Source organism: Scomber japonicus, chromosome 3 (genome assembly GCF_027409825.1).
Source record: "Scomber japonicus isolate fScoJap1 chromosome 3, fScoJap1.pri, whole genome shotgun sequence".
NCBI lineage: Eukaryota > Metazoa > Chordata > Actinopteri > Scombriformes > Scombridae > Scomber > Scomber japonicus.
The window spans coordinates 23,282,843-23,310,388 of NC_070580.1; the positions used below are offsets into that span (position 1 = coordinate 23,282,843).

A 27,546-nucleotide genomic window follows, 5' to 3' on the forward strand; every position below is an offset into this window, starting at 1 on the left:
CTGTCACCTGTCTTTTTTCCTAACCATCATTTGAAGAACTGGAATAAGGAACCCTGCCTAAGGAAAATGTATTCATAATATATACTGTATGTGCCTGTCAGCCAGCAGCACAGTTTTAGATAAAGGTTTTTAGATAAAGCTAATCTCCAAAAAGAAGAAAAAGAAAAGCAAAAAGCCTTTTGCAGCATTTGAGAGAAACTGATTTTCCCACTGACAGCCATTTATGCTTCACATTACTCTTTGAATGGTTCTGCATTGCTGTAGAGTCCAGAAACTGTTCTTAGAAGTTTCCATGCAGCTGCAACGTGACACAACAACAAAAAAAGATTTTCCTCACATCATCTACTGGATCAGGTCAAAACATATTTTCCAAATCAAAGAAATGGAAACAGATTTCTAAAGTGTGTACAGTGTGCACACAAATACACACACTAAAACGGACATGAACACACTAGTGAGGGATTCCATCGAATCCGGATACTGCTGTGGGTTGCAAAGAGGACTTCAGAGGATCAGATCAATGGTAGTGATAACAACAAACACTGGAATTGTGTCTGTACATACACAGTATCTACCAGCTTAATGTAGCTAGCACTGACACATATCTTTAAATTCTTTAAATGTTATCTGTAATTCAAATTTTAAATGATTATTGTTATTGACACTTCTTATGCAGTATTCATCTTCTAGCCAAAATACATCTGCAGTTCAGTCATACCAGTCAAACAAATCAGATTTCCTCTACAACAAATTTCATATGAAAAAAGATTTTTCAAAAAACTTAATCTTTCATTCCTTTTTGGTATTGTTTATCTTACCAACATGCTGTTTGCGATAGGCATACATATATATATATATATATATATATATATATATATATATATATATATATATATATATATATAGTTTGTTTTTAATATTATCTTGTCTGCTTTGATCCAGTCTGTAAGCAACTTGGTGAAATGTCATCTTATCTTATCTGATCCTACCACTTTATCTATAAAGCCTTAATCATAAATAAAGGCATTGAATCCTTTTCAAAGGACTTTAAAAACTTTAAGAAATGTCATTTAAGAATTTCTTTCCCTTGTGTGCGACTGCATGGCTACACAGCTAAAATGTGAGATAGGTAAATAAAAAGACCAGAGTCTACACTCCATTTTCCTTTATAATATTTATTCTTAAAAATGAGTAAGCAGACAGTCCATGTGTCCTGTGAATACCAAAATGTGTGTAGAATAGTACAGAACAGTAAAACACCTTTCATTATATTTCTATAACAAGATCTTTTGAGCGGCATATCAAAAGTCAAAACAAAGGACGTATTCTTTTTTATTACAGCAATTCTTTTTAAACATTTTTCATCTCAAGAAATAAACCACAGATTTCTAGAAAGAGATGTAAAAATATACATCGACATGATCAGTGTTAAAACAACAGGCTATAATTTCCGATGCACACAACTATTAACTTGCACAAACATCAGTGAAGAGGTGATAATGTCATAATGCAACCACACCAGAGGGACCAATCACATGTTTAGAGGATGTCACAGCTTACACAGGAGGGGCTTCAATTGTAAAACACTTCCTCAATTTCCCTCATTACCTACTCGATCACACACTTCCTCAACTCATCAATTCCTTATTTCTTCCCCTGCTTTCTTTGCCTCCTCCTGAAAAACTGTATAGAGAGAAATTTGAGTTTCATCCCCTCAGATGTTCTCCTCTGATTGCATTTTCATCAGGAAACAAGGACAAGAGGAAAGAAAGGAAGGGAAGTGAGAAAGTTGGACAAAGCAAGGAAGGGAGGAAGGACGACTCAGAGTCATTTGAGTCCTGATTGGAAGATGCTGTAATGGACTGGGATTGATCTGAACAATGAGACTAGCTCATTCACTCTTACCACAATTAAATGAGTGACAAAGGAAAGGCTGTGCTGTCACCCCTGTGGTGGCTCAGAAGGCAAAATAAAAAGGTGTATTTCTTTCAGAGAGGTTTAAGGATTGAAAGTATTAAAAGAAAGGTCACAGAAACGCACCATAAAATTGTAACCAATAGCAACACCATCACCAATGCATAGATTGGCTTACAAAATACAAAGCATTCGGTGGCAGCAAGGTTTCTTCCACATGATGAAGAGAAGTCAAAGAGTGAAGTGGAAAAAAATGAAAGAAGGGGACAAGCAGAGGTTGAAGATGAGGGGGAAGGACATGTTGGAGAAAAGAGAGAAGGGGACGAGGGGAAAGAAAATAAAGCGAGAGGATAAGAAGACAGATGGGTTTTGAAATGCTCATCTGATGGGTGTCCATCCTCTCCTCTACAGGCAGAACAGGGAATAAAAATGCAGGGGTGGAAGCACATCTGTCTGTCACTCTGTGTTAGGCTCAGTGTAATTACTGTGAAATGACAGATATCCACGACTTATAGGAGGGCAGCTAGAGGAGGGAGAGGTGTGTTTTTCAGACTCGGCCTGCGAGTCTAAATCACAGCTATTTGTAGACGTGAAGATTTTCAGCTCAAATCTAGAAATGTAAAATTAAAGATCTCTAAAACTGAGGGGAGTCTTTAAACCCTGGACCTATTTTTATTTGACCGTCAATATTAATGTAACCCTCCCAAGCAGAGGTATCTATTTAGGAAGAGCAGTGCCATAGAAATCAGCAAAACCCTTAAGGACCCAATATATCCTAATACGATGCTCAATAACCTCAAAATGTCATTCAATTACATCCAGTAAGCTGGAGAGTTTTTGCCTATGTTGCTTAGCAACAGCATTGAATTCAAGTAAATAAGAATCGCAGAAGGCCTCAAAATGTTTTAAAGCCCTCACAGTCACAGCTGGATCGGATATACAATTCACAATTTTACTTGCAGGGGTATTCAGTGCCCTCCTATAGTACTAAGACACACTGCAGTATCCTCTTTTTACACACAAAACTATGTAGAGTGGTCCCCAAGCTGCTACATCTTAGATAGTCACATTTGGGTACCTAGTACCTAAAAGAGAGGCACAGCACTTTACCAATACATGTACAGTGTAAGCCTTTTACAACACAACACAATGGTATTGTTCTAAAGGCACAGACACTCGTGTGACCAGTACTGACATGGTACCAGGACAAGTTTTAACCATATATTGTCAAACAGATTTTAAAATATTATTATTATAGTTAGAAAATAAAGAAACTGCTGCTTTAGTCACAATGTTAACTGAAAACAACAAATGTGTTATCAAAGTTTGTGCAAAACAGAAGCAGACTACATAATTATGTGATAGCGTTTCCTTTTTTTCCCCCTTTTTTTTTCTCCAAAACAAAAATAACACTCCGAGTCATTTGTTTCATTTCCTGTTTTGTGTAATGGTTGTTGCTTGCTGTAGGTTTTTTTTTCTTTTTTTCTTTAGAACGGCAGGCAGCTTGGTCGGTTAGTCAGGCAGGTCGGTTAGAAATGCGTCTCCTTCTCTGAGATGGTGGATATTTTCCCATCAGCCTTAAGTTTTGCATCGTTGGCGGCATAAGGACTGAGGGCGCCGATTTTCCCTCTCATTTTCAGGTCCGGGCTGGGAGTTGTCAGCTTCTTCATTCTCTGCAGAGAGCCAGACAGAAAGAGGGGAAAGAGGTCATATCTCGTTGCTCATTCACCAAGCTACTTCTAACAAACAGCAGTATGGGCACATAATCATATTCACTAAAGGGAATAAAAACATAAGGTGACGAACAACAAATAATAGATCTCAACCCAAAACTGAAATGTCTGTCTCTGTCTGGAGATAATTTGACAACTCATCAACTTTACTGCACTGTATATTTCATTATACATCAACTAACCATTACATTTGACATTTAACTAAATATTTATTTAATCTTTTCCACGCTTCATCAATATGTTCATCAAGAGTATTGAGACACTACAAATACAGACTGATAGTACTGTACTTCAAACATTTGACATAGATGATGAATAACACTGATTTGAGCTTACCTTATCTTACTAAAAAATATAAAAGCTGTGCCAATATCTATATTTTGTTACACAATATATTTACATTCAAAAACATGGATAAATTGCAGAGCCAATGTAATGCATCTTATTTTTAGTCACCTATATATAATAATAATTCTACACTACAGATATAGGTTTTAGCCTTTAGTCTACAGTTTCTTTTAAAAATATGCATCTCGCTCAAGACTCGCTCAAGACAAGACCAAAATAAACAGTGATATCACTCCATCAACAACCTCAGGTCAAAGACCATAACTTATCTAAAGTCACAAAGTTTGTTATTTTATCCTCCCTGAAGCGATGACAGGAGATCATCCAACTGTGTCACAATGCCTTTAAGAAATTCAGATAGGAAAGATACAATATCTAGATTCTTTGTTTTTACTTCATAACAAGGAGACTGATGTAACTTTTCTCTAGTGCCAGACACACTCTGCATAGCAATATGGCCACTAATGTTCTACTTGTATTGCCTTTACTGCAGGAAATTAAAGTTGTATCGAAATAAAGTATATTAATAATATTACAATATGTGTTCACATTGTCGGAAAGGAATGTTCACACATTGTTATTTTGATTTAGAAGATATCAGCATTTAATTATCTTCCTATTATTTGTTTGGGAGTCAAACCCAGATAAGAGTTCTGTGAATGATGCTTATTAGCCTGAATGGCATCAAATTTAGTCACTAATGCAGAAACACTGAATTGTGATTGAGTCAGGTTTTGGAAATTATCTAGATGGGCAACATGACATATTGAATGGGTGACAGGCTGATGAAAAAACAAGTTCCAGCCTGTTTATTCACAATGAAAAGGAAGAGAAAAGATTTATTTCATTTATCACAGACATCAAATGTCAGGTAAGGATAGAAGTGGACAGTTTTACTTATTAAAACAGGAGGCTACCTATTATTGAGAACATGGCTTAATATATTACAGGTTTTCAAACATGTTACAATAAATTTGAGCTGGGCTGCAAGGGCAAAAAGAGAGTTGAGTAACTAACTATAATTGAAGGTCCAGCAAGTATCATACCAAACTCAATTCAAATACTCTGTAAGTTCTACAATTTCAGATTCTGTATTCAGTGTGCAGTTCCCTGCAATGAATATAGAGACTGTACGATGTCTCCATGTGTGTTAATACCTCAGAGAAGGTGCCGGGAGTCTGCCAGATCTTCCAGATCATCCCCAGAGGAATGCAGACCATCGAGGACATGGCCATGAACCAGCCGATACCATAGCCCCAGTCAGGGTAGGTGTACACGTTGTTGTACTTGAGAGGTTTGTATTTAATCAGGAAAAACAAGAAAATTGCCTGCAAGCAAACAAAAAAAGACATGCTGTTTGGAAATACTGTTATTTACATTGTGAGAAAGAAATGCCTAGACTCTTCTGATGAATAAAGGTCAAATCATTTCAATTCAGGGTCAGTTTGGTGGTATGTTGTGGTCTTGTATGTAAGGCTAAGGGCCACACACAATAGAGCCTTTATTCATTATTCATATGAAAACAATGAAAACCAGCTGTTTATGAATAAATGTGTAACATGTTAACACTTCCTACTAAAGCTGTGTATCATTCCAAGCTACATACTGTATGTAACACACAGTTTCTTCCTATGTTTTACTTGCTTTAAGAACACTGAAAACATCATTCACAAAACAATATGCTTAACTGTTGACACAAAGTAAGAAATGACCCTGCAGTATGAATCAAAAACAAACTGTCAACTTGTGGACTTTATGGAATTTCTTTTTATCAACTTCATTCTATAAATAAATCTGGACTCACCTTGAAATTCAGAATCTATATAAGACATCTATACAAAAACTTGAATCTCCCTGCTTCTGTCTGTCCTTCAGCGTCATCTTGCTCATCTAAATGACATCCTGTTTGCTCTTTTTTAAGCTATTCCTACTCTTGATTTTGTTGTTTTGTTTGTTGCAGTATCGGCGGTGGACTCACAGCACAGATGCCCGGGGTCAGGATCATCCAGCACCATTTGATGAAGAAGACAGGTTTGTAGCCAATCATGTCCTCAATATTTAGGTAGAATCTGTCACTACCTGAAATGCAAATATGTGTCATTCAGAGTGTCTCTGCAGTATTTGTCATCAAACTAATGATGTGACAGATGCCTTGTGGAAGAATATGGCTGTCTAAACAGAGCTGCTGACTGAATGATGATAAAATATAGTTGGAAACTTTCTATTTAGTTGGCAAACTCATTCTACATTGCTGCACGCACAATATATACTTAAGATAATTGGGTTTGTTGGCAAATTGTGTACTTACATTAGGCAGACAATAATGTGAATGTACTGATATTTAAACCCAACAATTAGCCATAAGCAATGTACTCTTTCTCTTTATTTTAAGTTTCGAAATTAAGTAAATAGAAAAAAGGTGCTAATTCGGTCTAGAAAAGACCGAAATAGCACCTCACAATCATATGCCTTCACCAACCAGTTTACATCCATGTCCATTCAGACTCGTGTAATATTTGTATAATGTACTTGACCAATAAAGCTGATTCTGATAAAGCACACATTTGTAGCTGTGGCAGTAGACAATGCATTGGATATGGATGTTGCTGCAAAGAAACTACAAATTCTAAAATGTGGATGATTCACACACATCTTGAAGCCAGCAGCATAGAAGATCTATACAATCACCACTGTTTCAAAGGAGGCACCGAAGATAAGTGTCACTAATTTAGCATCTGAACAAATGTGAAATGTGGTCGCAATCTCCCCTTCAGATCCTGAATTATGGCATTTGATAATGGCCAGATTATTGTTTTTATGATCATTAAAATTAACCTTTAACCTTTTGGATATAAAATGTCATCATCACTTTATCATTTCATCCTGTTAGCCATTTGTGTGAACCTTTGTCATAATTAGCGCATGAATTTGTGAGTTATGACCAAAAATATTTTGGTTTGATGAGGTCACAGTGACCTTTGGCCTTTGACAACCAAAAAATAATCAGTTTATCCTTGAGTCCAAGTAGATGTTTTTTCCAAATTTGAAGAAATTCCCTCAAGACATTCCTAAAATATCCTGTTCACAGGAATGGGACAGACAGACAACCCGAAAACATAATCACTTCAGTCACAGCTGTCGCCAGCGTGGAAGCATAAAAAAATACCAAAACAACCTGTCAGACTGCTACAGTATGACTTTAAATATATCAGTAGAAGGCTTCATATACTGTACATTGTAAAACACTAAGTTCTCCAGCAGAGGGCAGAGAAGAAATATTATTGCAGCAAGGAGGGTACAATCATGAAACAGCTTGCTTTACTGTGCTGTGGGTTGTGCGCACTGCATATGTGTAGTTAGATTACTGTGTGTGAATGAGCCTACTGTTATCTGAAGTGACATGGGTGAGAAATTTAAAAAATGACATTTCTTTGAGATCTCAAGCTGTGTTTCAAGTTGAGAATCTTGTCTTACCGTACACCCAGCCGATACATATGGACTCAAATATGGCCACAAACAGCAAGCACATCCCACTGGCAGCATATGAATCAAACAGTTGGAAGACGTACATCCCTCCCTGATGGGAAAAGACAGGTGTCAGTTTTCTGTCAAAGCCAGTATATGGGTTGGACTGCATTGAATATGAAGTGAATCAGGTCTGTGTGATTAGCTTTTCAGTGACTGATGGCATAGAGCAGTATACAGTAATAATATAAACAGTAACCCAACACTTACTTGTTTTTTTGTACTTTACTGAAAATGAGGATCTGTCCTCAAATTACCACAATCAACTGCTTCTAATGAGGTTCCCAGTACTAAGCCAAAAATGGTGTTAAAATATGTGGTCTGCTGGGCTATTTGTTTTTATTGTGGTTAGTTTACTTCTTTAGAGGGCTACCTAAACCCCAAATACACACTTTGTTCCTTTGTGGTTCAAATGCTTTTTACACATTCAGAACAAAGTCAAGTTTCATGAGTTATTTAAGCCAAAAGTATTATCTTTTTATTTATTGTTGGCTACAGTACTATACTACACACATAACCTTCTTTTCATTGGGCAATTTCATTGGGATCAAGATCTATTTAAAAATAATAATAACAGATATAGTGTAAGGTCCACAATCAACATAACCAGTCAACCATACAAGCACATAACAGACTGTATCAGAAACAGTCACAAGTGCCCCCCTCCCCAAAAAAAACTTTGAGTTTAAAGGCTTACTGTGTTATTACCTATAGTATGTTTCTTAATGCTTTTCCAGTCACTGTGGCCCATCCCTGGACATTAAAGGTTGTGCATGTTACAGTACAAGTGGTGTTACTCACTACCTTATCTACTATACCTCCACTCAAGACAACTCATCTCTTTCTCTTTCTGCTTCCACTAAAAGGGCCATCATAAATAAAACCTCACATGAATCTGAGAGCAGGGTAACATCACAACTCCAAAACCTCCAGTAAACTGCTAAGAATATCATCAAAATGTCTCACTGACTGTCTTCACACTTAAGCCAAGTATTGAACTACACTCCCAGAAGACCTTTTGAACTGTGACTAAATCTTTCTCCGGGCTTCTTGTGACATTTTATTCATGATGGTGCTTTAGTGGCAGAGAAGAATAAAGTGTCTACAGTGCAGTTAGTTGTGAAAGAAGAGTAAAAGCAGGTGGACATTTTAACATGGTGGTGACAAGTCAGCAAGAATGAGGATGGTCAGTAACAAAAAATTATGTCAAATAATTGGAAAGTGCAGCTGTCTATAACACACAGGAATGGAAATACTGTTGGTTGTAATTATTCACAAAGATTCACTTCAATATTGCATTAAATTCTTTTTCTCTGTTTCTTAGCCCTTATGGGCCACTAGAGAACAGCACAGTATGTAAGTGGGGGAGGATGCCATGCAGTCCATATGGGGAGAAGAAAAGCTTTTAGTGGATGAAAGTCCTGATATTGTTAGGAACCAGACTGTCATCCATTATTACAATATGAAGATGAAAGGTCTTAAAAGCAGAGCTGAGCTGAGGCCTGTACTACGAAGCTGGATTAACATACCTGGGATACCTCTCTGTTACCTGGGTTGACTTACCCAGACATTCACAATCCTGATAAACAGTACTATGAAGCTGGTTATCAACTCAGTAATTGAACCCAGGGTTTTCCAATCTTGATCACTGCACGCTCACATACAAGGGGTGGTGGTTGCAGTGTCTGACCAATCGCAAACATGGAGAAACCCTGCAGAGCAGACTACTTTACCATGGAGGATTATTCTTCCACAATATTAAGAATTCAAACACATTATCCAGGCCAAAAGCAACACCGTTGCCGCAGAAAAAGCCAGGAAAGAATGCTGGCAGAAAATTGCAGACTCTGTTAATGCATACATTTATGGAAGCCCATTTCCGCCAGAAAACAAAAAAAGATAAAACTTAACTTTGCTAATAAAAATATCCTCCAAGTAAGTTGAAATTATGAGATAAAAAGTCAAAATGATGAGATAAAAAAGTCAAAATGATGAGATAAAAAGTCACAACTATGAGATAAAAAGTTGTAATTATGAGATAAGTTGTAATTATGAGATAAAAAGTAATAATTATGAAATAAAAAGTCAATTATGAGATAAAAAAGTCAAATTCAATCAGACCTCGGTGGAGGTAGCTGCACTCACAGCACCTCATTTGGTCAGGGTATGTTTCAGTGAGTCCATGTTAAAACACTGGTTTGCTTATAAAACACAATTATTCAATATACCATTTACTGTGTGAGTAAGTAGCCTAGGCTAACATGCATTTTCTCTACAGCTGACACATGGCTCCATCAGTTGACAAATGTAGCACAGTCCATCTGATGAAAATCTGTGCCTTTCGTATAGGATGTCCTCTGGGACATCAAAAGGATTGCATCTAACCCTAAAAACTCTTTCTCTCCTAAGCGTTCCTCTCACAATCCACGCACCAATGTCGACAGGATCTTCTAAGAATGGGCAGGCCATTTTCCAAGAGAACTGATTGGTCAGGAAGTGGTTTTATACTCATTGATCTCTTATCCAGAACATAACCTGATCCGGAGCAGGTTAGCTGTTCAGCTTAAGTTACCATGGTGATTTACCCCGGTAAGAAGTAAACCAGTGTTGTAGGACAGAAAACCCAGGGTTAACCCTGAAGTTACCTCGATAAGAGAAAATCCAGCTTCGTAGTACAGGCCTCTGGTCACATACAGTAGATGCTGCTCCAGACAGATAACTTGGCCGCAGACCTTTAACAGCCTGCCCAGTGTAAGAGACCTTACGGTCACATCATAAACACATGATTGGATTAAAGGATTCAATCATTTTAATCTACAAGACTGAAAAAGTCTTCTGTCATATGGATTGGTGATCATTCATCTATAAAGTACCCAACAGGGCTTCATCTCAAACATGTGACATGATGATGGGGATCACGTTGATGATGATGATGATGATGATGATGATGATGATGATGATGATGATGATGGTGATGATATTGGTATTTACATAACATTACACTACATTTAGGTCCCACAGTAAAATCAGTGATTTAATAGTAATAAAATATATGAACCTTTGCTGACCTTTGTTGCAGTAGTACCCACGAAAACATTTTAATTTTTTCCCTGTTGTAGTTTGTTGTGCTTCCTCTACTTTCAATTTCAATTTCAATTTCAATTTCAATTTCAATTTCAATTCAATGGGCTTTATGGGCATGAAAGTTATGAGAACAATATTGCCAAAGCATTAAAAGACAATTTGTCCAAATATTTGTACAGTACAATACAATCTCTCTTGACACTCATGAATATGTAAATATTTCTTCCTGGCAACCCTGTGAATTACTGTTTTGTATGAAAATGGTTATGAAAGCCTCTCTTGCAACACTGTTTCAGTATACTATTCATATTTCAAAACTTGACAGGTGGTACCTCACGATCTGACCATAGCTGAGTCTTACCTCTGTACACATGATGAGTCCTATGAAGAAGGAGACGATAGACATGCCAAGAATCAGCAGCTCTCTGCGGTAGCCTCTTCTGAAGGTCTCTGGGTACATGTCCACCACAGCTGTCACTAAGCTTTCCACACACACAAACTGGGAAATAAAAGAAATGCATTATTTACATAAATGGGAAAAGCAATATAACAATGTAAAAAACATTTTAGTCTGATTTAGTGATGAATGTGCAAAAAGTTGCCAAGAATATCCTATACCTTATATGCTATATGATATATTAAACTTCAGTTTTCTAAATTATGATTATAATCTAATATTAAACACAAACATATACACAAAAAGGTCTTTTTCATGTCCATGTGATGGATCTATTGTTTATACCATCAATCAGTTGCACAAAAAGGTTGACAGAATTAAAACTAAAATCAGTGAAATGACATCAGTACATAATCATACTTTCTTCCTGATGGTAGGAATAAAGCCTAAATGTTACTCACTCTCTCTCACTTTTTGACATCAAATCACACTTTACTTATTCTTCTCTGTATTCTGACACTGGTGACTCTCACCTGACTGTCCAGTCCGAGAAAGATAAGCATCATGAAGAAAAGACAGGCCCAAAGTGGAGACAGAGGCATCATAGTAACAGCTTTGGGGTATGCAATGAATGCAAGACCAGGACCTACATCACAGAAAAGACAGAAACATTAAGTTTACTATTACAGCATTGTCATGGTTTGGTGAGAATTCTTCTGACAGAAGTCACAGGGGCAAATCAATGGCAATAACCACAGTAAAAGCTATAGAGTTAAGCTTTAGATTCCCTTCTTTTAATGTTTTTTATATAGTTAGTTAAGTCTAGCCTTGACTGTTTTATTTGCTTGTTTTAATAGGATGTTGCACTTATCAATATTTTTATATTAACAAAGGATGACATTTCTAGATGCGATGTAAAAAGTCTTCCATTCTCATCACCTCTATGTTTTAGCATATTTTAAGATGTTTGTTTTTGTTTCCAGCCTACATCATTACTTAGGTTTCCAGTCACAGCAGGCAGTTTGTAAGTCTATCAACCCACTATATGTCTAGCATCAAACAGCAAAACAGATTTATTGCTTAACTGGTAACACTGTGGAGCATTTAGAAACAAGAAACAAGAAAAAGAAACCGATATTTTTATCCCTCAAGAACTGGTTGGACCAAAACACAAAAAACTCCAAATAAATGAAAATGTTGCTCTGTGTTTACTTGGAGTATAAATAAGCCACTGTTTGCTAACACATTCACCATATTAATTGTATGATATCAATGTTGTGTTCACAGCATGCCTTACCCACAATGACCCCAAGTGGCTGGGAAATCAATTACTGTGGGATTAATCATTAGAGCTTGACCTGATAATTGTTTGTTTTATTATGTAATGTCTTCTTTTATCACTGGTTAATGACTGTGTCATATGGTGACAAAATGGAAGCTAGTAATCCTCCACTGGGCAAAGTGAAGGGGAGTTTACTAGGTTTTGATATATTTCACATGTATCATTCTTATGAAGGGTTTAAATGTGGGAATTGAAGATCAGATCAGATTAAAGAGATCAGATTGGATTGGATCAAATGAGAAGAGATAAGATGCAATGCTGTTTTGAAATAAGACTGATTAGTTCAAGATAAGATGTGGCATGTCATTGTGTTATGTAGCACCTACATCTAGACTCAGACTTAGTATCACATTATCTAAAACATTAAGGTCTGTCCTCACCATGCTCTGAGACAAACATTTCAAGTCTATTGCTCTGTGATATTCACTAAATCATTCATACTGACTTGAATAAATCATAATACGGTGGTCTAAGAGCCTCGGTGAAGAGAGGAGTTATATAACTGGTTATGTTTATCTATTTTATCCCAATATGAAGGATGGGCACACAAAGATAAAGACAGGCTTTCCCTAGTCTATAAGATTTGCTTTTGATATAGCATATGTCCACATTGCAATTCTGAAATGTGCTTTTTATTAAGATTTTGATTCAGAAACACTGTCTGTTAATCATTCACCAGATTCTGCAACAGCCTCGATGGGAACGTTCTGTTCGTAGGCCATGAAGCCCAGCACAGAGAAGATGGCGAAACCTGCGAGAAAGCTGGTGCCACTGTTCAGACAACACAGCATGATGCAATCCCTGAGGAGCAAGAAAGAAAGGGATCACACTTACTGTAAGACCTTACACCAAAAGCGACACAAATATTCTGCCTGATCCAGTCTCATGCACAATAATTCTGTCTGATGAATGAGAAATCAAGATACAGTATGTGCTGATCCATCTATCTGATTTTCTGTTATTTTTATACCGTTGATGATATCAGATACCTATGTTGGGCATGGTCAAACATAGGTATAGGCGAATATATGTGAAATGATGTGAAATAATGTGGAGGCCCTCAAATGGCTAACCATACTATAACTTAGGGGCTTTGTAAAGGATCAGGGTAAGAAAGGAAGGTTTTTGAACTGAGTCAACAAAAGATATTCCAGCAGAGCCCCAGAATATAAATACCTAGAAATGTTCATGATATGACCACCATGACCTATAAATCTACTGGTATCCACATCCTTACCTGTAGCAGTTATTGTTGTAGGAATTGTAACTCCCAAGAGCAGTGAGACAGCCCAAGCAGATAGCATAGGAGAAGAAAATTTGGGTTCCAGCGTCCACCCATACCTATGTGTGGTAAAAGTAGGCATAAACATACATTACATACAAAAATAGACAATTCAAAGTTACAAAGTTAACATGCTCCAGGGTTAACATGGCCATCCCCCATGCTGCAGCAACAGTGGTCTTGTGTGCTCCACCATTAAAGACAACTGCAACTGCAACTGCACCTGAGGATTGGTGAATACAGATTCCTGGTGACCTTGTTGGTATGGGTCATCCAGGTATTCAGGCCATCTCTGACAGAAGAATTCTTTGACACTCAGGCGATTCTGTAGCAGATGACTGATAGATGCCAATCCCTTTTACTAGGTTGCTTGCATCATTGAGGTCACAAGGTTGTCCTTGTTGGTATTATGTCTTGACCTCCTGTGCACATATGCAATACACGTCCAGGTATATCACACTGTTTCTGGTGGTCATCCACAATTCATAGAATTGGGATGAAAAGTGACAAGCTACAGTTTTATATAAGGTTTACATAAGAATTCAATATATATATCTTTCTTACTCAAAGTACTTTGGGCAGTAGACTTTTCATTCAACTTTACCCAAATTAAATAAATTACCCAAATTAGTATTGCTTAGCTCTAGCGGTATCTAGCCAAGCAAAACTGTTGCTTCCATGTGATCATATTTTGATTTCTGCCACCACCAGTACAATGAAGGTGGAATGGGATTTTATTTGTTGAGACCAAAGCATTTAATTATCTGTACCAGAGTTGTTTTTTACTTGCACTCAAAAAGGCTATACGTTTATATTTTCCTGACAAGCAATGTCTTGGGGATCATGTGGATAAATACTGGTAGCACAGAACAATATTTTGACATTGGAGATGATAGTTTGCATCCTGTCTCCTACCAAAAGTCAATGTTTGTTTCTTCCAACCATGAAGGAAAGCCTTCTTTAACCTTTTAAGTACATTTACTCAAGCACTGTCCTTACAGTAAGTAAGTTAAGTTTGTATTTTCATATTATGCCACTTGAACTTCACAACATTTAATTGGGAAAATATGTTCACACTTCTACACTGCCAGCTATAGTTACTAATTACTTTACAGATTAAGATTTTATATAATAAAACATATTTAATCAGTGGCTCCCAACTTCTTTTACTTCATCATCTCAAAAAGCAATGTGGTTCTCTTTTCATATTTTGGATATCTGTGACTTGTTATCAGCTTTTCCTCACCTTTTCCTCTCTAAACTTAAATTATGGTTTCATTTAAACACAAGGACCACAGAAATAAACCTCTCTAATACTTCACAAAAAGGAAAAAAATTGGATACATATTAATGTAGCAGGAATTGGTGTTTTCTTCGTTCTTAACCCATTCATGATCTAACAACCACACAGATTTATTCCATACACATGATGGGAACCAATGATGTGAAAGACTGTATATAAAATAGTCGAAAGTAGCTAATTTGATGCATATTGAGTACGTCAACAATTTGATAACATTAAGATGATATGTCAGATTTTAAATGCAAGACTTTTACTTGTAATGGAGTATTTTAACAGTGTGATATACTTTTACTGTGAAAAGTACTGAGTACTTTCTATCACTAAGTTTGGTCAGTTGTATTTTTCATGTCTTTTGTGGAAATCAATCACAGTATTTAACTCATGGACTACATGTGGATTTACACATGTTTAGATTTTTAACTGAAACAGCTTTATAATGTCCATTATGAAACTAGTTTGTAGTGCAGACCTGGACCCTAGAACCCACAGGATAGCATGGGGTGCTACCAAATTCAAACTTAATGCAGCATAGCTCTTTGAAAACTCTCTCACATAACCATTCAACCACTAATCTCATTTCCCCACCGAGAAACAATTAACAAACGCACAGTCTTTGCTCCCTCCTGGGAGTAACCACGGTAACTTCTGTGACCTCACAAACACAGGACTGTTCCTGTGGAAGAACAGGCCTTTCTCTTCTAATGTTCATTAATGTTCCCTTTAGTTCACCCTCGGCTGATGGCCGCACAGTGCAGGGAAGCCTTAAAGGCCCAGGCTCGAAGAGAATCACTTGTTGATGTTGTGCCTAATTTAGCCGGCTTGTGTTTGGCTATGTTGAGACTGTGGCTCCTGGAAACTTGTGTACTGTGTGAAAGCTGGATGACATTGGCTGTAAGATAGTGTTCTTGTAATGTTAATGTACCACTCTCCGTGCTCCTCACGTTCTCCTCTTTTTATGAATGAGATGCATAGGTGTTAGCTATTCATTCTAGAAGTGCAGCATTAAGGCATTTCACTTAAATGAATCAAATAGATTTCACTACTTCTAAGCCACCTAATAATTAATGTAATTGTATCTATAGTCATCACATAATATCACATTATGCAAATGGTGCACCTCTAACAATAAGTCAGTGAAGGATGCTCTTAAAATCTGGTAAATAATAATATTTACTGGAGGGTTTGAAACAGGATAAGGTATGCTATCTGCAAATCTTACATTAAGAAGACACACATTTTCATCCAACCACATTAATAATCACAAGTCATGCTCATATTTAAACAAATTAATATGAAAACAACCTTCTAGTGTCAAACTCAACATGACTTAATTCTACTACACTTTAATTAAGGTGTAATATATGGACAGCTTAACACTGCATATAGTCCAGATTGTTTTCTGCAAATAGTAAGATCACATTCAAAGACTGTGACATCATATCTGCACAAAATGTTGGCTATTAGTTATCATCCCCTGGGCCTACCTTGAGTAGGCTAATTATGTGTGATTGCATTGCTTATGTCCTTGATGGACAAAGAAGGGTACTATTCATTCACATTTGATTGGAATTTTAAGGGGAAAGTATTCTGATGCTGAAGAAAAGATGAAGTTTGAAGATAGATTTGACTAGTGAGATAATAGGTATTAGAGAGGCTAGGGAAAAGATGCAAATAGCAGCACATTTCCAGTTGAAAATGCCTGGAAAGATAACAACGAAGTTTGGGGAGCATTAGAGTGTGAGAGGTGTAAAGAGGAGGGGTGCACAGTGCAAGGTGGAGGGTGAAAGGGAGGGAGAGAGAGCCGAGGAGAGTAAGATATAGTAAAGAAGAGAATGGGGGAGGCATGATGAATCTCAAGGGTGTAAAAAGAGCGGGTAACACACAGCCACACACACACACACACAGTGAACAGAACAGAGCCCCAATTGTCTGTGAGGAAGCTAATTTAACATCAGTGTCAGAAGTAATGTCTTCCTCTGCCAAACAGCAGTCCTTCTTTATCACCCTCCTTCATTCTCTCTGTGCCTCTGTTTTTGTTTGTTTGCCGCTCCTTTTTCCCTCCTTCACCGCCTATCTGTATCACTCCTCTTATTTCAATGTACAACTGCATCTTTGAATGCACTGTAAAATAGCTGTAGAGCCTCTAAAGTCCAAAACAACTGTTTTATTTTTTGTTTTATTTAGTTGGCTTCTTTTCTTATTGTAGTTTTACAAATAGTTTTCTTGAAATGTACATAGTTTTCACAATGTACATTTCATTAATATGGGAATATCAAACTAGTTCAAAATACTTCAAAAATCACTTAAATGTGATAAGTAGTAGGCAGTTTTCAGGAGTGAATGTTTTAGTTACTAAAATGTCTTTATATAACAATACATTATCCAAGGAGCCGGATGAGGAGGATTATAGCATGATACTGTATGTTCTTAACACTTTTCTCACCACTTGAGAAGCTGCTCTGTCTAACCTGTGAAACATGCTGGCTTGTCTGTCTTTGCAGTTAGGGACTGACTGAATTTCTAGTTATTTCTGTGGCAACAACATTGCTTATTATCACATCCACATCTCAACCCATGGACCGGCTGTTGCTGTAAACAGTGCAAGAGAAGTGTTCAGACAGGATACACATCTGAAGAGGAGAAAGCACTCAATTTTGAGCCTATAGTTTCCTGAAATGTTATAAGATGTTGTCAAATGTGCAGATTTACGTAAAAGACAAATCTTTATCACACCTAATTGTAGTCGTATTGCTATAGGTAGCCCTCAACTTTGACAGCCAGCGTTCAATTAAGCCCTGCATTAGTTATTATTGTTATGTCTGTCAAGATATCTGTTCTTGCACAGAAAAATATCCTGTGCTAATGGTTGTAGATTTACCACTTGAAATTAATTGTCATTTTTTAAACAATAGGTCCAAACTGCAGGTAATTCTTTTTACATGATGCTTGTCATTAATCTGTGATATTGTAACATAATCTCATCTATCTGTTCTCTCGCTCCTTTGCTTAGACTCTTCATCTATCTTGATTCATGTTGTCATGACACCCCATCCACTGACATTTTCTGGTGCACTGTTGCCTAGCGACCTGAGCTGTCTGCCTTTTCCAGACGAGGTCAAGAAGTCTGCACCATTGCACTGTGCGTATGAGTTATATGTTAATGCACCGCCTCTATTAGCCTGAAATCCTGATCTGTCGACCAAGTGGGTTCTCAAAGCTCACTGTTTAACTGACCTTTGATCATCTTTTCATCAGCAGGAAGAGTAGGTCCTGGTATGATAATCTTGGCTCCATATGAAGCCACAGTAGTATCAGTGCCAGTTGAGTGGGATGCAAAATGCAGCCAAATGTTTACAGCTACATGGAATGGGTGACTATTTCCAGTCTTTTGCCCTGGGTACCATTTAGTTTCTTTCTGCATGAAATGGTCATACATGTAAGTGTTTTGGTGGGACTGATCCCCCATAGCATTAACAATAACACCACCTGTCGTCTGGCACCTACTCAGCTCCACACAGGTGGGTGTGAGGTAGGGGTATAAATTCCTATCCGTTGAGTCTAGTCTCTTCATTTTGGTACGTCCTACCTTTCTGACAAACACAGCCACATAAACAACAGAAATATGGGGAGAATAATGATTTTCTATGATGATTGTGTGATGTACAGTATTTTTCTTTTTTTAGCTGCAGTGCACATGAATGTTTTGGGTTTCACATTTAAAACTTAAACTAAAAGAGTTTTGCTTAGATGTGCATATTTTCTGCTGAACACTGAGAAGAGAGCAACATTTACACAGCTGTGTGTGACACAGTGTCTGTTCTCTATCCTACATGATTGTCTTTCTGGTTACTTTCAAAAAAGGAAGAGACGAGATATTAACACACAAGCAAGAAAAACAGTAGCACCTGTATAAAGCTACTTCAGTATATACTGATTACTATAATTCTGATTCCCTGCAGGTGGCACACATGTTAAAATGCCAACAGTTATTACTTGTACATAGGTGGCATCATCTATTTAGCACTTATTTTCTATTCTCTATCTACTCGTTTATCAGTAGAAGAAACATGCAGTGGTTCCATGCCTACCTGAGGGTCCGAGAGACGTGAAATGTCTGGGTAGAGGTAGAACTTGATTCCATCGTATGCTCCAGGCAGCGTTACTCCTCTGATCAGCAGAACCAACAACATGACGTAAGGAAATGTAGCTGTCACATACACAACCTACAGGAATAAATATGCAAATATTTATGACAATTCAAGTACACATTACACAGAAAACACAGTTAACACCAAGTCACTGTCAGAACTTGCAGCAGCAGTTACTTACATCATCTGATATCATGCATACAAAATGCATGCATACAGTCAAAGTGAAGTAGTGAATTATGCAAAACAAAAAACCTGGCAACAGTAGTCACAACTGCATAATATTGTATACCACATATTGTTTTTTACTGTTAAAATAACGGGGTTCAATAGAACTGTTTTGTAAGCATATATCTAGTGAGGTATAACACACAGCATCATCACATCAATGCCACAGCAGTAAACATCACACATATCTTCCATGCAGTGACTAGCACTTGCTAACCATCAAACCAGCATTCTTTTTTATTGAACTATTCAGGTTTTGCAGAATTGTGCTCAACATCTCAAGACTCTTAGAAACCCCTTGAACAAAGACCCTGGCCTCTTGGAAGGCAGAGGCGGGCAACATACATCCCCTGACTAGCTGGCATGCAGTCAAAGTCCAATTGAGGACAGAACAGGAGAGAACAGAGCCAGGCCAGGAGACTGAAAAGAAAAGAAGGCTCCTCTGGCCCCGTCTCTTAAACAGCAGAAGCCCAGAGGAGTGATGCTGGCAGTGTGGGAAAATGTGCCTCTCTTACTTCCGTGCATGAGTACTCACACAAATAGACAAACACACAACTTCATTCACAACATAGAAATATGTGTGCGGATTCTACAGACACAAATAAAATGGATCACTCACACATACTGTCTAAACACATGCACACTCCAGTTCCCCATACACTTCTCACATTACTGTTTGATGAATGGGCTTCTAGAGGACTTTTTGTTTATTTTGATGCAGTATTTCAAGTAACTTCATAATTAAACTCAAGGGAAGTTGACATTACATTGCTTTACTGAAATATCTTGAACCTCCTTAACCTTCAACACCTGCATCAAAATGCTTGAGAATGAATTAATTCCTAATCAAGGTAGCATTTGAACAGTAAGATCCATGAGTCTTAATGAGTCTGTCCAATTTAAGCTCTGTTAATCCTAACATGGCCTGCAGCGAAAGTGTGGGAAAATGTGTCTCCTGCCTTGCAGATCCCTCCTTTAATTTGACAAATAAAACGATTACACATACTAAACCCTTCTCTTACTCTTTCTCTCCATCTCTCTGGAGATGAAAAGGACAATATTCAATCTCTCCATGAACTCCTGATGCTCCACATGCTCCACCACGGGTAAACATTTAAGCCACCACAAATTTACTGGTCAAACTTGCCCCTGCCTCGCCGTAAATCTAACAGGAGGGCTTAAACGTGAGAATGGCTGGCAAACACGGCCAACAAAGCAAACAGCTTAGCAGAGTCGGAACTGAATAGGCTGTAGGGTCGGTGGAGAAGAAAGCACCTCTCTCTTGCAATGAGCTAGCTGTGGTTAATTTCTCGTAGCAGGAGAGAGAGTGGCAGCAAAGGCGGAGGATGAGGATATACTCTGCATGCTCCTCATGAACGCTCTCCTTTCGTCCAGTGAATACAGAAATCAATCTTGGACCGGCTGCTAAAGCCCAGCCATGAAGAAGCATTCTCCCCTCTTACTTCACAGCTAGACAAAAGACACTTCAGGGAGATATAGGCATTGCTGCCTAGTTGTTTTTTTCTCCCGTCATGTAGAATGTGAACCCATTAATTTTTCCTCACACACCTCTCTTTTTTCTCTTTGCTCTCTTTCTTCCCTCTCTTTTCCTCACTCTATCTCTATATCCATATCCCAACCCATTCTGGCTCTCTGAATCTGAGAGGAGTTTCTTAAGGGCTTCTGAGCACCCAAGGGTACTTACTATCCTCGCCAGGGCAGCTAGAGGTGTCCTGAGGAAAGCATTAAAATGGAAATGGTGATGGAAAGAAAGGTAGATGTGGGTGGTGTACACCCTTTTTGCTCTCTAGGGGAAATTATATGTTACCTCCTGTGTTTGAGTTGTTTTGAGGAGGACAAGAAGTGAAAGTGCTTTAGCATGTGGATGTTTTTAAGTGCATAAGACAAAAATTAAACCTGCTCCAGGTAATAAAAACAGGCAGTGACAGCAAAGGAACATGCACACACATATTCATGAACAAAGTCTTTCATCATGACATGGACACACATGACAGTAAAGGTGCATAACTGTGTCTCACCTTGCCAGTTGACTTGGGTCCCTTCCAGATGCAGAAGTAGCAGATGAACCAGGCCAGGGCAAGACACATGGCCAACTCCCAACGCAGTCCCCCCATGTGCTCAATACCATCGGATATCTTCAGTACTCTGCGTCTGTTATGGCCAAGAGAACACAGATTTACAATTTTATTTTTGGGCATTTAGTTCATGATCTTGTGTGACATAAGCATAATCAATTGTAGATACTTGTATTTAGAACATACTCTGCAGACTCTCTGAGATCAGTCTTTTGGCACTTAGTTGTAGCTCTACCTAAAAACGATTAAGTGCAAACTAAATAAGTTACAACACAGAGAGATGATGATGAAAAATAAAGATTGGTTTTGCTGCATACAAATAGTAAAATGAATTGTATAATTCCTGCTGGTTAACCATATCGCCACAGGATATTAGTAATGCACTTCCTCTTTTCCTCAACTTCAAAACTCTGTCATTCAGATCACATTTTGAAAACTTCTAATTATAATGTGTAATGAAATGGCACATAACTCATATTTATCTCTCAAAAGATGTTTTTTTAACAGAAAAGACTTCCCTCTAAAGAGCTTTACTGATTTGTACAGTATTGGTTCTCCATTGCAGAGCAGCACACTGAAGTTCACATGTGCTTGCTCAGTCAGTCAGAATGAGTGCAGCATATTTCAGAGTCTGTCATATTTATGAAGCCAATCTATTAATCCACTTTCTGTCTGTGACTCAAAGAGCAACACTGCCTTGAGGAGACTGACCAGCATTTCAGGATAATCAAATCTATCTTCTGTGATTCACATTATCATTTCTTCCTTCCATTCTTGATGGTAACTCATCCTTCTACAAACTGGCAGTTGAGTATGCAGGGCCAGGTTGTGAATAATGCAGATTCACCAGCAGCAATTTAATTTATGCATTGCGGAGCAATCCAATCTTGAAGATGAAAAGGTGAAGGTGATATGGCAACTCTCGCCTACTTGTGGCTCATCTGCCCCTACACTTTTTATGAGATATCTGCTAAATGAATAACTCAAGATAGAAAGTAAAGGGTTAAATCACATTAGCCTCCTCGTACCCTGACTTCAGTCATTGCCCCAACCTGGCCATGTTGGTCAAGTTGGGTTTAGCAGGAGGAGGACACCCATCCTTCACAAATGGAGAGGTAACTGTACTGTATATCACTGTAGGCAATATGTCAGCTCTGGAAGACAGACATCATGGAACCCTACTGAAGGTGACATGTCCTCCAACACTACTGAGCAACAAGGATATGCTGGTAGTCTGACAGCACTGTGGTGGCCTACATCAGCAAGGAGGGAACAGTCCAGTCAGCTCCACTATTATGACCATGGAGAACCATTGCCCATACCGAAATGAGCAATTAAGGAATGGAAACTTTACCCTCTATGTTCTTCAAATGTTGGGGCAAAATAATGTCTAAGGGTGTCCACCAGCAGACCAGTCAACTATGACACTCAGAACTAAACACCCACTGCCTGCTGTGGTTCACCTTGAATCAGTTTGACAATTTATCTATGGGCATAGCACCAACACTTAGACCAACGAGATTCCAATACTGCCAACCTGTCTGTCCTAAAGATTCAAGCATGATGGATACTCAGCAAGCTCATGGCTGCCATACATACAGCTGGGTACCCAAGAAAGGCAAGTGATACATTTCAGTGCATTCCTTTGCAAGATGATAGAATCTGACAGGACAACTTTTTCTGATAGACCTGGCATTACAATGCAAAACCTTCAACCCTGAACACTTGCAATTTAAATATTTTGTGATGTATGTCATTGTAATGGTGTAGTCTTATTAATTCATTATCCCTGTATCCTTTCACTTTGATATACCTACATGTGTGACCCTGGTTCAGGTCACGTAATCAACGATAATGACATCATAGGTAGTTGGTGGGGTGAATAAACAGTGCACTTCCTGTTTTTTGAAGCAGAGCCAGGCAACAGCATTGATGGAGGATGAGAAGCGAGAGTCGGAGCCACAGACCTACATCGTTTTGCCAAATCTTTGCCACCGAGTTCACCCCCGGAGCTCCTGACCAGCCATTGATCATCATGACATGTTCTTGGTTGTCAGCCACAGGCTAGGTCCAACACAGCCCCCCCGTCCCTCCTGGTCAGCCGAAAGGGCAAGATGTGAACACTATGTGTGTAAATATACCTGGGCATACTCTTGAGTGCTAAGAATTGGTTTTATATGGATACATAGCGCAGGATATTTCTAGAGTGTGACCTGCATGTAGTGTTTATGTGAGCATGATAGAGGTGTGCAAGTTTCTTAAGTAAACAGTAATATTCAGTAGTTTTTAAGGGTGGAGGATATGGTTCAAAGTAGAGGTAAGCTGACAGAAGCCAAGTCTCTTCTACTTGTTCACATAAATACTATTTAACTAACTTAAACAGTATTTGGGTTTGTTAGTGTTACCAAAGAAACATATCTAATATTCATATAGACTTTACTAATTATATTTTTAAAGGAAGTGGCTATTGGTATTAATTAATACAGAATTATTATGCACATGCATTTGGTATAGATTGCTCAAGTTCTGCATCAAATTTAAATTGTTGAAAGGAGGAATGTTTTTGCTTGCAGGTGATGCACCAATCCTTCCCATGGCTTGGGTTCAAATGGTTTGTTTTAGGCACAAGAACCACTTGGTTGAAGTAATGTCCTGTTATTGCATGGTCTACAAGAGGCAAGAGGCCATAGAACAAACTACTATCGGCACAGAAAACCAGTCTGGACCAACAGCCTGTGGACTACTGGCACAGAATCCCTTTCTGTGTCAATAGTCCGTAAATTATTGCATCAATTCTGTAGCCTTTATTTCAAATCTAAAAAGCTCTTACAAGACATTAATATCTTCTGTTCAGTAGGTTTTCGGTTCAGTTAAAAGACTTCTGTCAAGACATATCGCTTGTTTAATGATGCAGTGATAATGTTATTAAAATAAGATAAGATATTATTTTGTAAGTCCCACGATGGGGAAATTAACAATTTTGCATATATGTACAAAATTAATCACACATCTCTGCACACCTTCTATTAAACACTGTTTTTCCAGACACTTTTTCCAGACACTACTTGCAGTTGATATAGTGCCATCTTGCCCACAATTAAGCTTTGTATTTCAAAGCATAGAAAATGAACGACATAATGCAAAATGACTTTGAAGCACCAAATGAAATATCCATACAAAATAGTGCTTTTTCACCTTCCTGCTCAGATATTTGTTTATGCTGTATATACAGTACAAAACACGGCAGTCTCTCTTGGCATAGATTAAACGAGGCTTGGTCAGTTACTATTTTTGCCAACAACATGGTGGTTGGTTTTTTGGCCATTTCCTTCGGGTAGTCTTCCTCTGGGGTGCTGGCTCAAATCTGACATTTTCATCACTGTTACAGTTATCATCTCACTTAATTCTGATTTATAGACAACAATACAGATAACAATTTAAATTGAACTGTTGTGATTGTAGTATATATTTTAAAATGGTTAGTAGGCAGGTTGAAAGTAAGATTTGACCCAGCAGTGTAAACATAGCCACTGGCAGCAAGACAGGAACTGTGGTCAGCGTTGCACACTGACAAAGCCTGATCTGTTGCCACACACATGGCTCTAGCTGGGAGACAGCTGGCCTACCAGGGCCTGCTGACACACCAAATATGAAAAGGGCTGACTAATTATTGGGGGAATATTTAGGGGGGCCAGTGAAACAATTTGGAGCTTTAAAGAGCTCATAATGTTGGCAATATGACACATTATGGAACTTAGTTAGGACTGGAGATGTTTGAAGACAAATGATGATTCCATTAATATGTCATACCCACAGAGAAGAAGCCACATATGAAGAATGGTGAATGTGACAGACCATGAAGATGATGTTAAATGAAGAATGAAAAAATACTCACTCCCAGAACTCAATGACTGGAGAAGTTGCGTTGGGGTTCGTAATGTTGGTGGCATTCTCTCCATAGAAGTCAACACAGTTCTCTGTGGATACACAATGACGTGTTATTATTTTTGAGGCATTGCACATTAAAAACCTGAGAGATATTGTCCATCTTGATCATCGTGATCATTGCACAAAGAACCTCCTCTCTAATCAATGTCCCTTCCCCCTACCTGTATTCCAGTAGTGCCCGCAGCCAGCCCACGGCAGCTCAGTGGTGAAGCAGTTAAAGAGGTAGAAGATGGCCCAGGATAGGATCACTACATAGTACACATTTAGATGAGCTTCAATCACCTGGGTTGCATATCCAATACCTGAAAGGGCAAAGAGTTACAGAAACAGCATGAGAACTTTTTCAAATTACTGGAAGCTACTGGAAGTGACTACTACTAGGACAAACACCTGTACAAGTAATATCTTGAATCTGTCTCAATACATGTGAATGATCTATTGTGTGTGTGCAAGAATCAAGCCTTATCTGCCCAATTTATTTCCCATATTCTGTATAAAAAAACTCATGAGTACCCCCTGACAAAAGATATGAGGTGAGCGTGTTCTTACCCTCGAACAGCGGGCAGACTTTCCTCCAGCAGGTGATGCCTCCCTCAGTGGTGAACTGACCCAGGGCAGTCTCCAAGAAAAACACAGGGATGCCGCAGCACACGAAGAAGATGACATACGGAACAAAGAATGCACCTTTATGCACACAGAAGAAAATACACAGAGAACATGAACACCACTTGATAGAACAGTTACAGTCATCTTAACCTAAATGACAAAACATCAAAACATAGTCTTTTCTATTCTTATCTTAGGAGCAATTCACAAAAAAATCTTATTGAGGAAATTGAGATGCTCACTATGATGGCACACTTGTACTGTAAGGCGGCCTTTACAGATTATGAGGAGGATCCATACTGTGCAATCTAATGGAGGCTAATGAGAGGTCCTGCTTCTTTTATTGACTATGATTGTGCATAATGGATGAAATAATAAAGGATATTTTTGTTATAGTGGCAACTCTCTTGTTGTGATAGAATGAAAGAAGTTGTCTTGACTCTTTTACATAAGAAACTTTTTAATAAGGATACATACATTTTAATATGGTTATGATATAGCACTTGCCGAATCTTTTCTAATGAGGATACCTGTCTTACCTCCCTCACACTTTAGTAAGCAGCTCATTTACATCCACAGGTACAGTAAGGGAAATATCCTTACCTCCTCCATTCTTGTAGCAGAGGTAAGGAAACCTCCAGACATTGCCTAGCCCAATGATCTCTCCAGCCACAGACAGGAAAAACTCGATCTTGTTGTTCCACTGGCCTCTCTCATTGTACTCCCTGTTGTCTAGGCTGGAGTTGGACCCTTCCGGGTCTCTGCCATCCTCTGGTTTACCGTTTATAACGGGGCCGCTCTTCTCAGCTGTCATGACGTTCCAGCAGCCCGCTGAGAGAGAAAAAACACCCACATGCACAGTAGATTTAAAAAGGTGACATCAAAGCCAAAACTTTTAAATGCACTGAATAACCTCTATTCTGAAATCTTTTGCTGAGATATCTGAATGGGACTGTCACATTAATGCAAAACCACGCCCATCTACTGTATAATAGTCTTGATTTATGCCAAAGTTCAAATCCAATTAATTTCCACTGATTATGCATATGCATAGCCCTTTAAACAGCCAGACTTCAATAAAATTACAGCAGAATGGAGTCAAGTGTAATACCGTGTTAACTATTCATTTAACTGAAAGAAAACTAAAAAGAAATAGAATAGACAACTAAAGTCCAACTATAAAAAATAGATAGAAAACTAGCTTTGAGCAACATGCAACTAAACCACTAATACTGCTGTTTGCTGCCATTATTGTCGTTTAGCATAAGATTGCTAACTTGTTGAAACACAACCACAGTGCAACAGAAAATCAATCAGCCCGTTTAATTAAATCATTATCTGCTCACTGGATGCAAGTTAGCAGGCTAATGAGTAATTACAAAGACGTGCCAATCAATAAATCATGTGGAAGAAACTTGCATGCAAGTATGAAGCAGAAACGATGAGTCTAATAGAAAACAAAGACATGTAACTTGAGTTGCACTACTCACCAGTCTCCTATGGAACAGTGGCAAACCTCCTTTTGGCTCCCGCGATGATGCGCACCAACAATTGCCTTTACAAAACGCAGGATGGTTAAGCCTGATCAGGGG

General features: G+C 38.2%; 1 protein-coding gene across 1 annotated transcript; it reads right to left on the reverse strand.

The window, feature by feature from the left end:
* Positions 1 to 3,443: 3,443 nt before the first annotated feature.
* On the reverse strand, positions 3,444 to 26,768 carry slc6a11b (solute carrier family 6 member 11b). The gene is made up of 14 exons (XM_053316813.1): positions 26,558 to 26,768; positions 25,898 to 26,032; positions 25,510 to 25,650; positions 25,296 to 25,377; positions 21,344 to 21,476; positions 19,017 to 19,151; positions 13,581 to 13,684; positions 13,020 to 13,144; positions 11,535 to 11,647; positions 10,966 to 11,103; positions 7,470 to 7,572; positions 5,974 to 6,074; positions 5,153 to 5,323; positions 3,444 to 3,587 (listed from the first exon to the last, which is right to left on the reverse strand). The coding sequence occupies exons 1-14, from the start codon at positions 26,766 to 26,768 to the stop codon at positions 3,444 to 3,446; spliced, it is 1,836 nt and encodes a 611-aa protein (XP_053172788.1).
* Between the last annotated feature and the right edge of the window lie 778 nt (positions 26,769 to 27,546).

Excerpts from the sequence above, each read along its gene's own strand:
- slc6a11b (XM_053316813.1), bottom strand. The coding sequence starts at position 26,768 with ATGACAGCTGAGAAGAGCGGCCCCGTTATAAACGGTAAACCAGAGGAT. Across the intron at positions 19,152-21,343 it reads GACCCAAGTCAACTGGCAAG|GTTGTGTATGTGACAGCTAC; the intron begins GTGAGACACAGT and ends TTATTCCTGTAG. Across the intron at positions 11,648-13,019 it reads CGAGGCTGTTGCAGAATCTG|GTCCTGGTCTTGCATTCATT; the intron begins GTGAATGATTAA and ends TCTGTGATGTAG.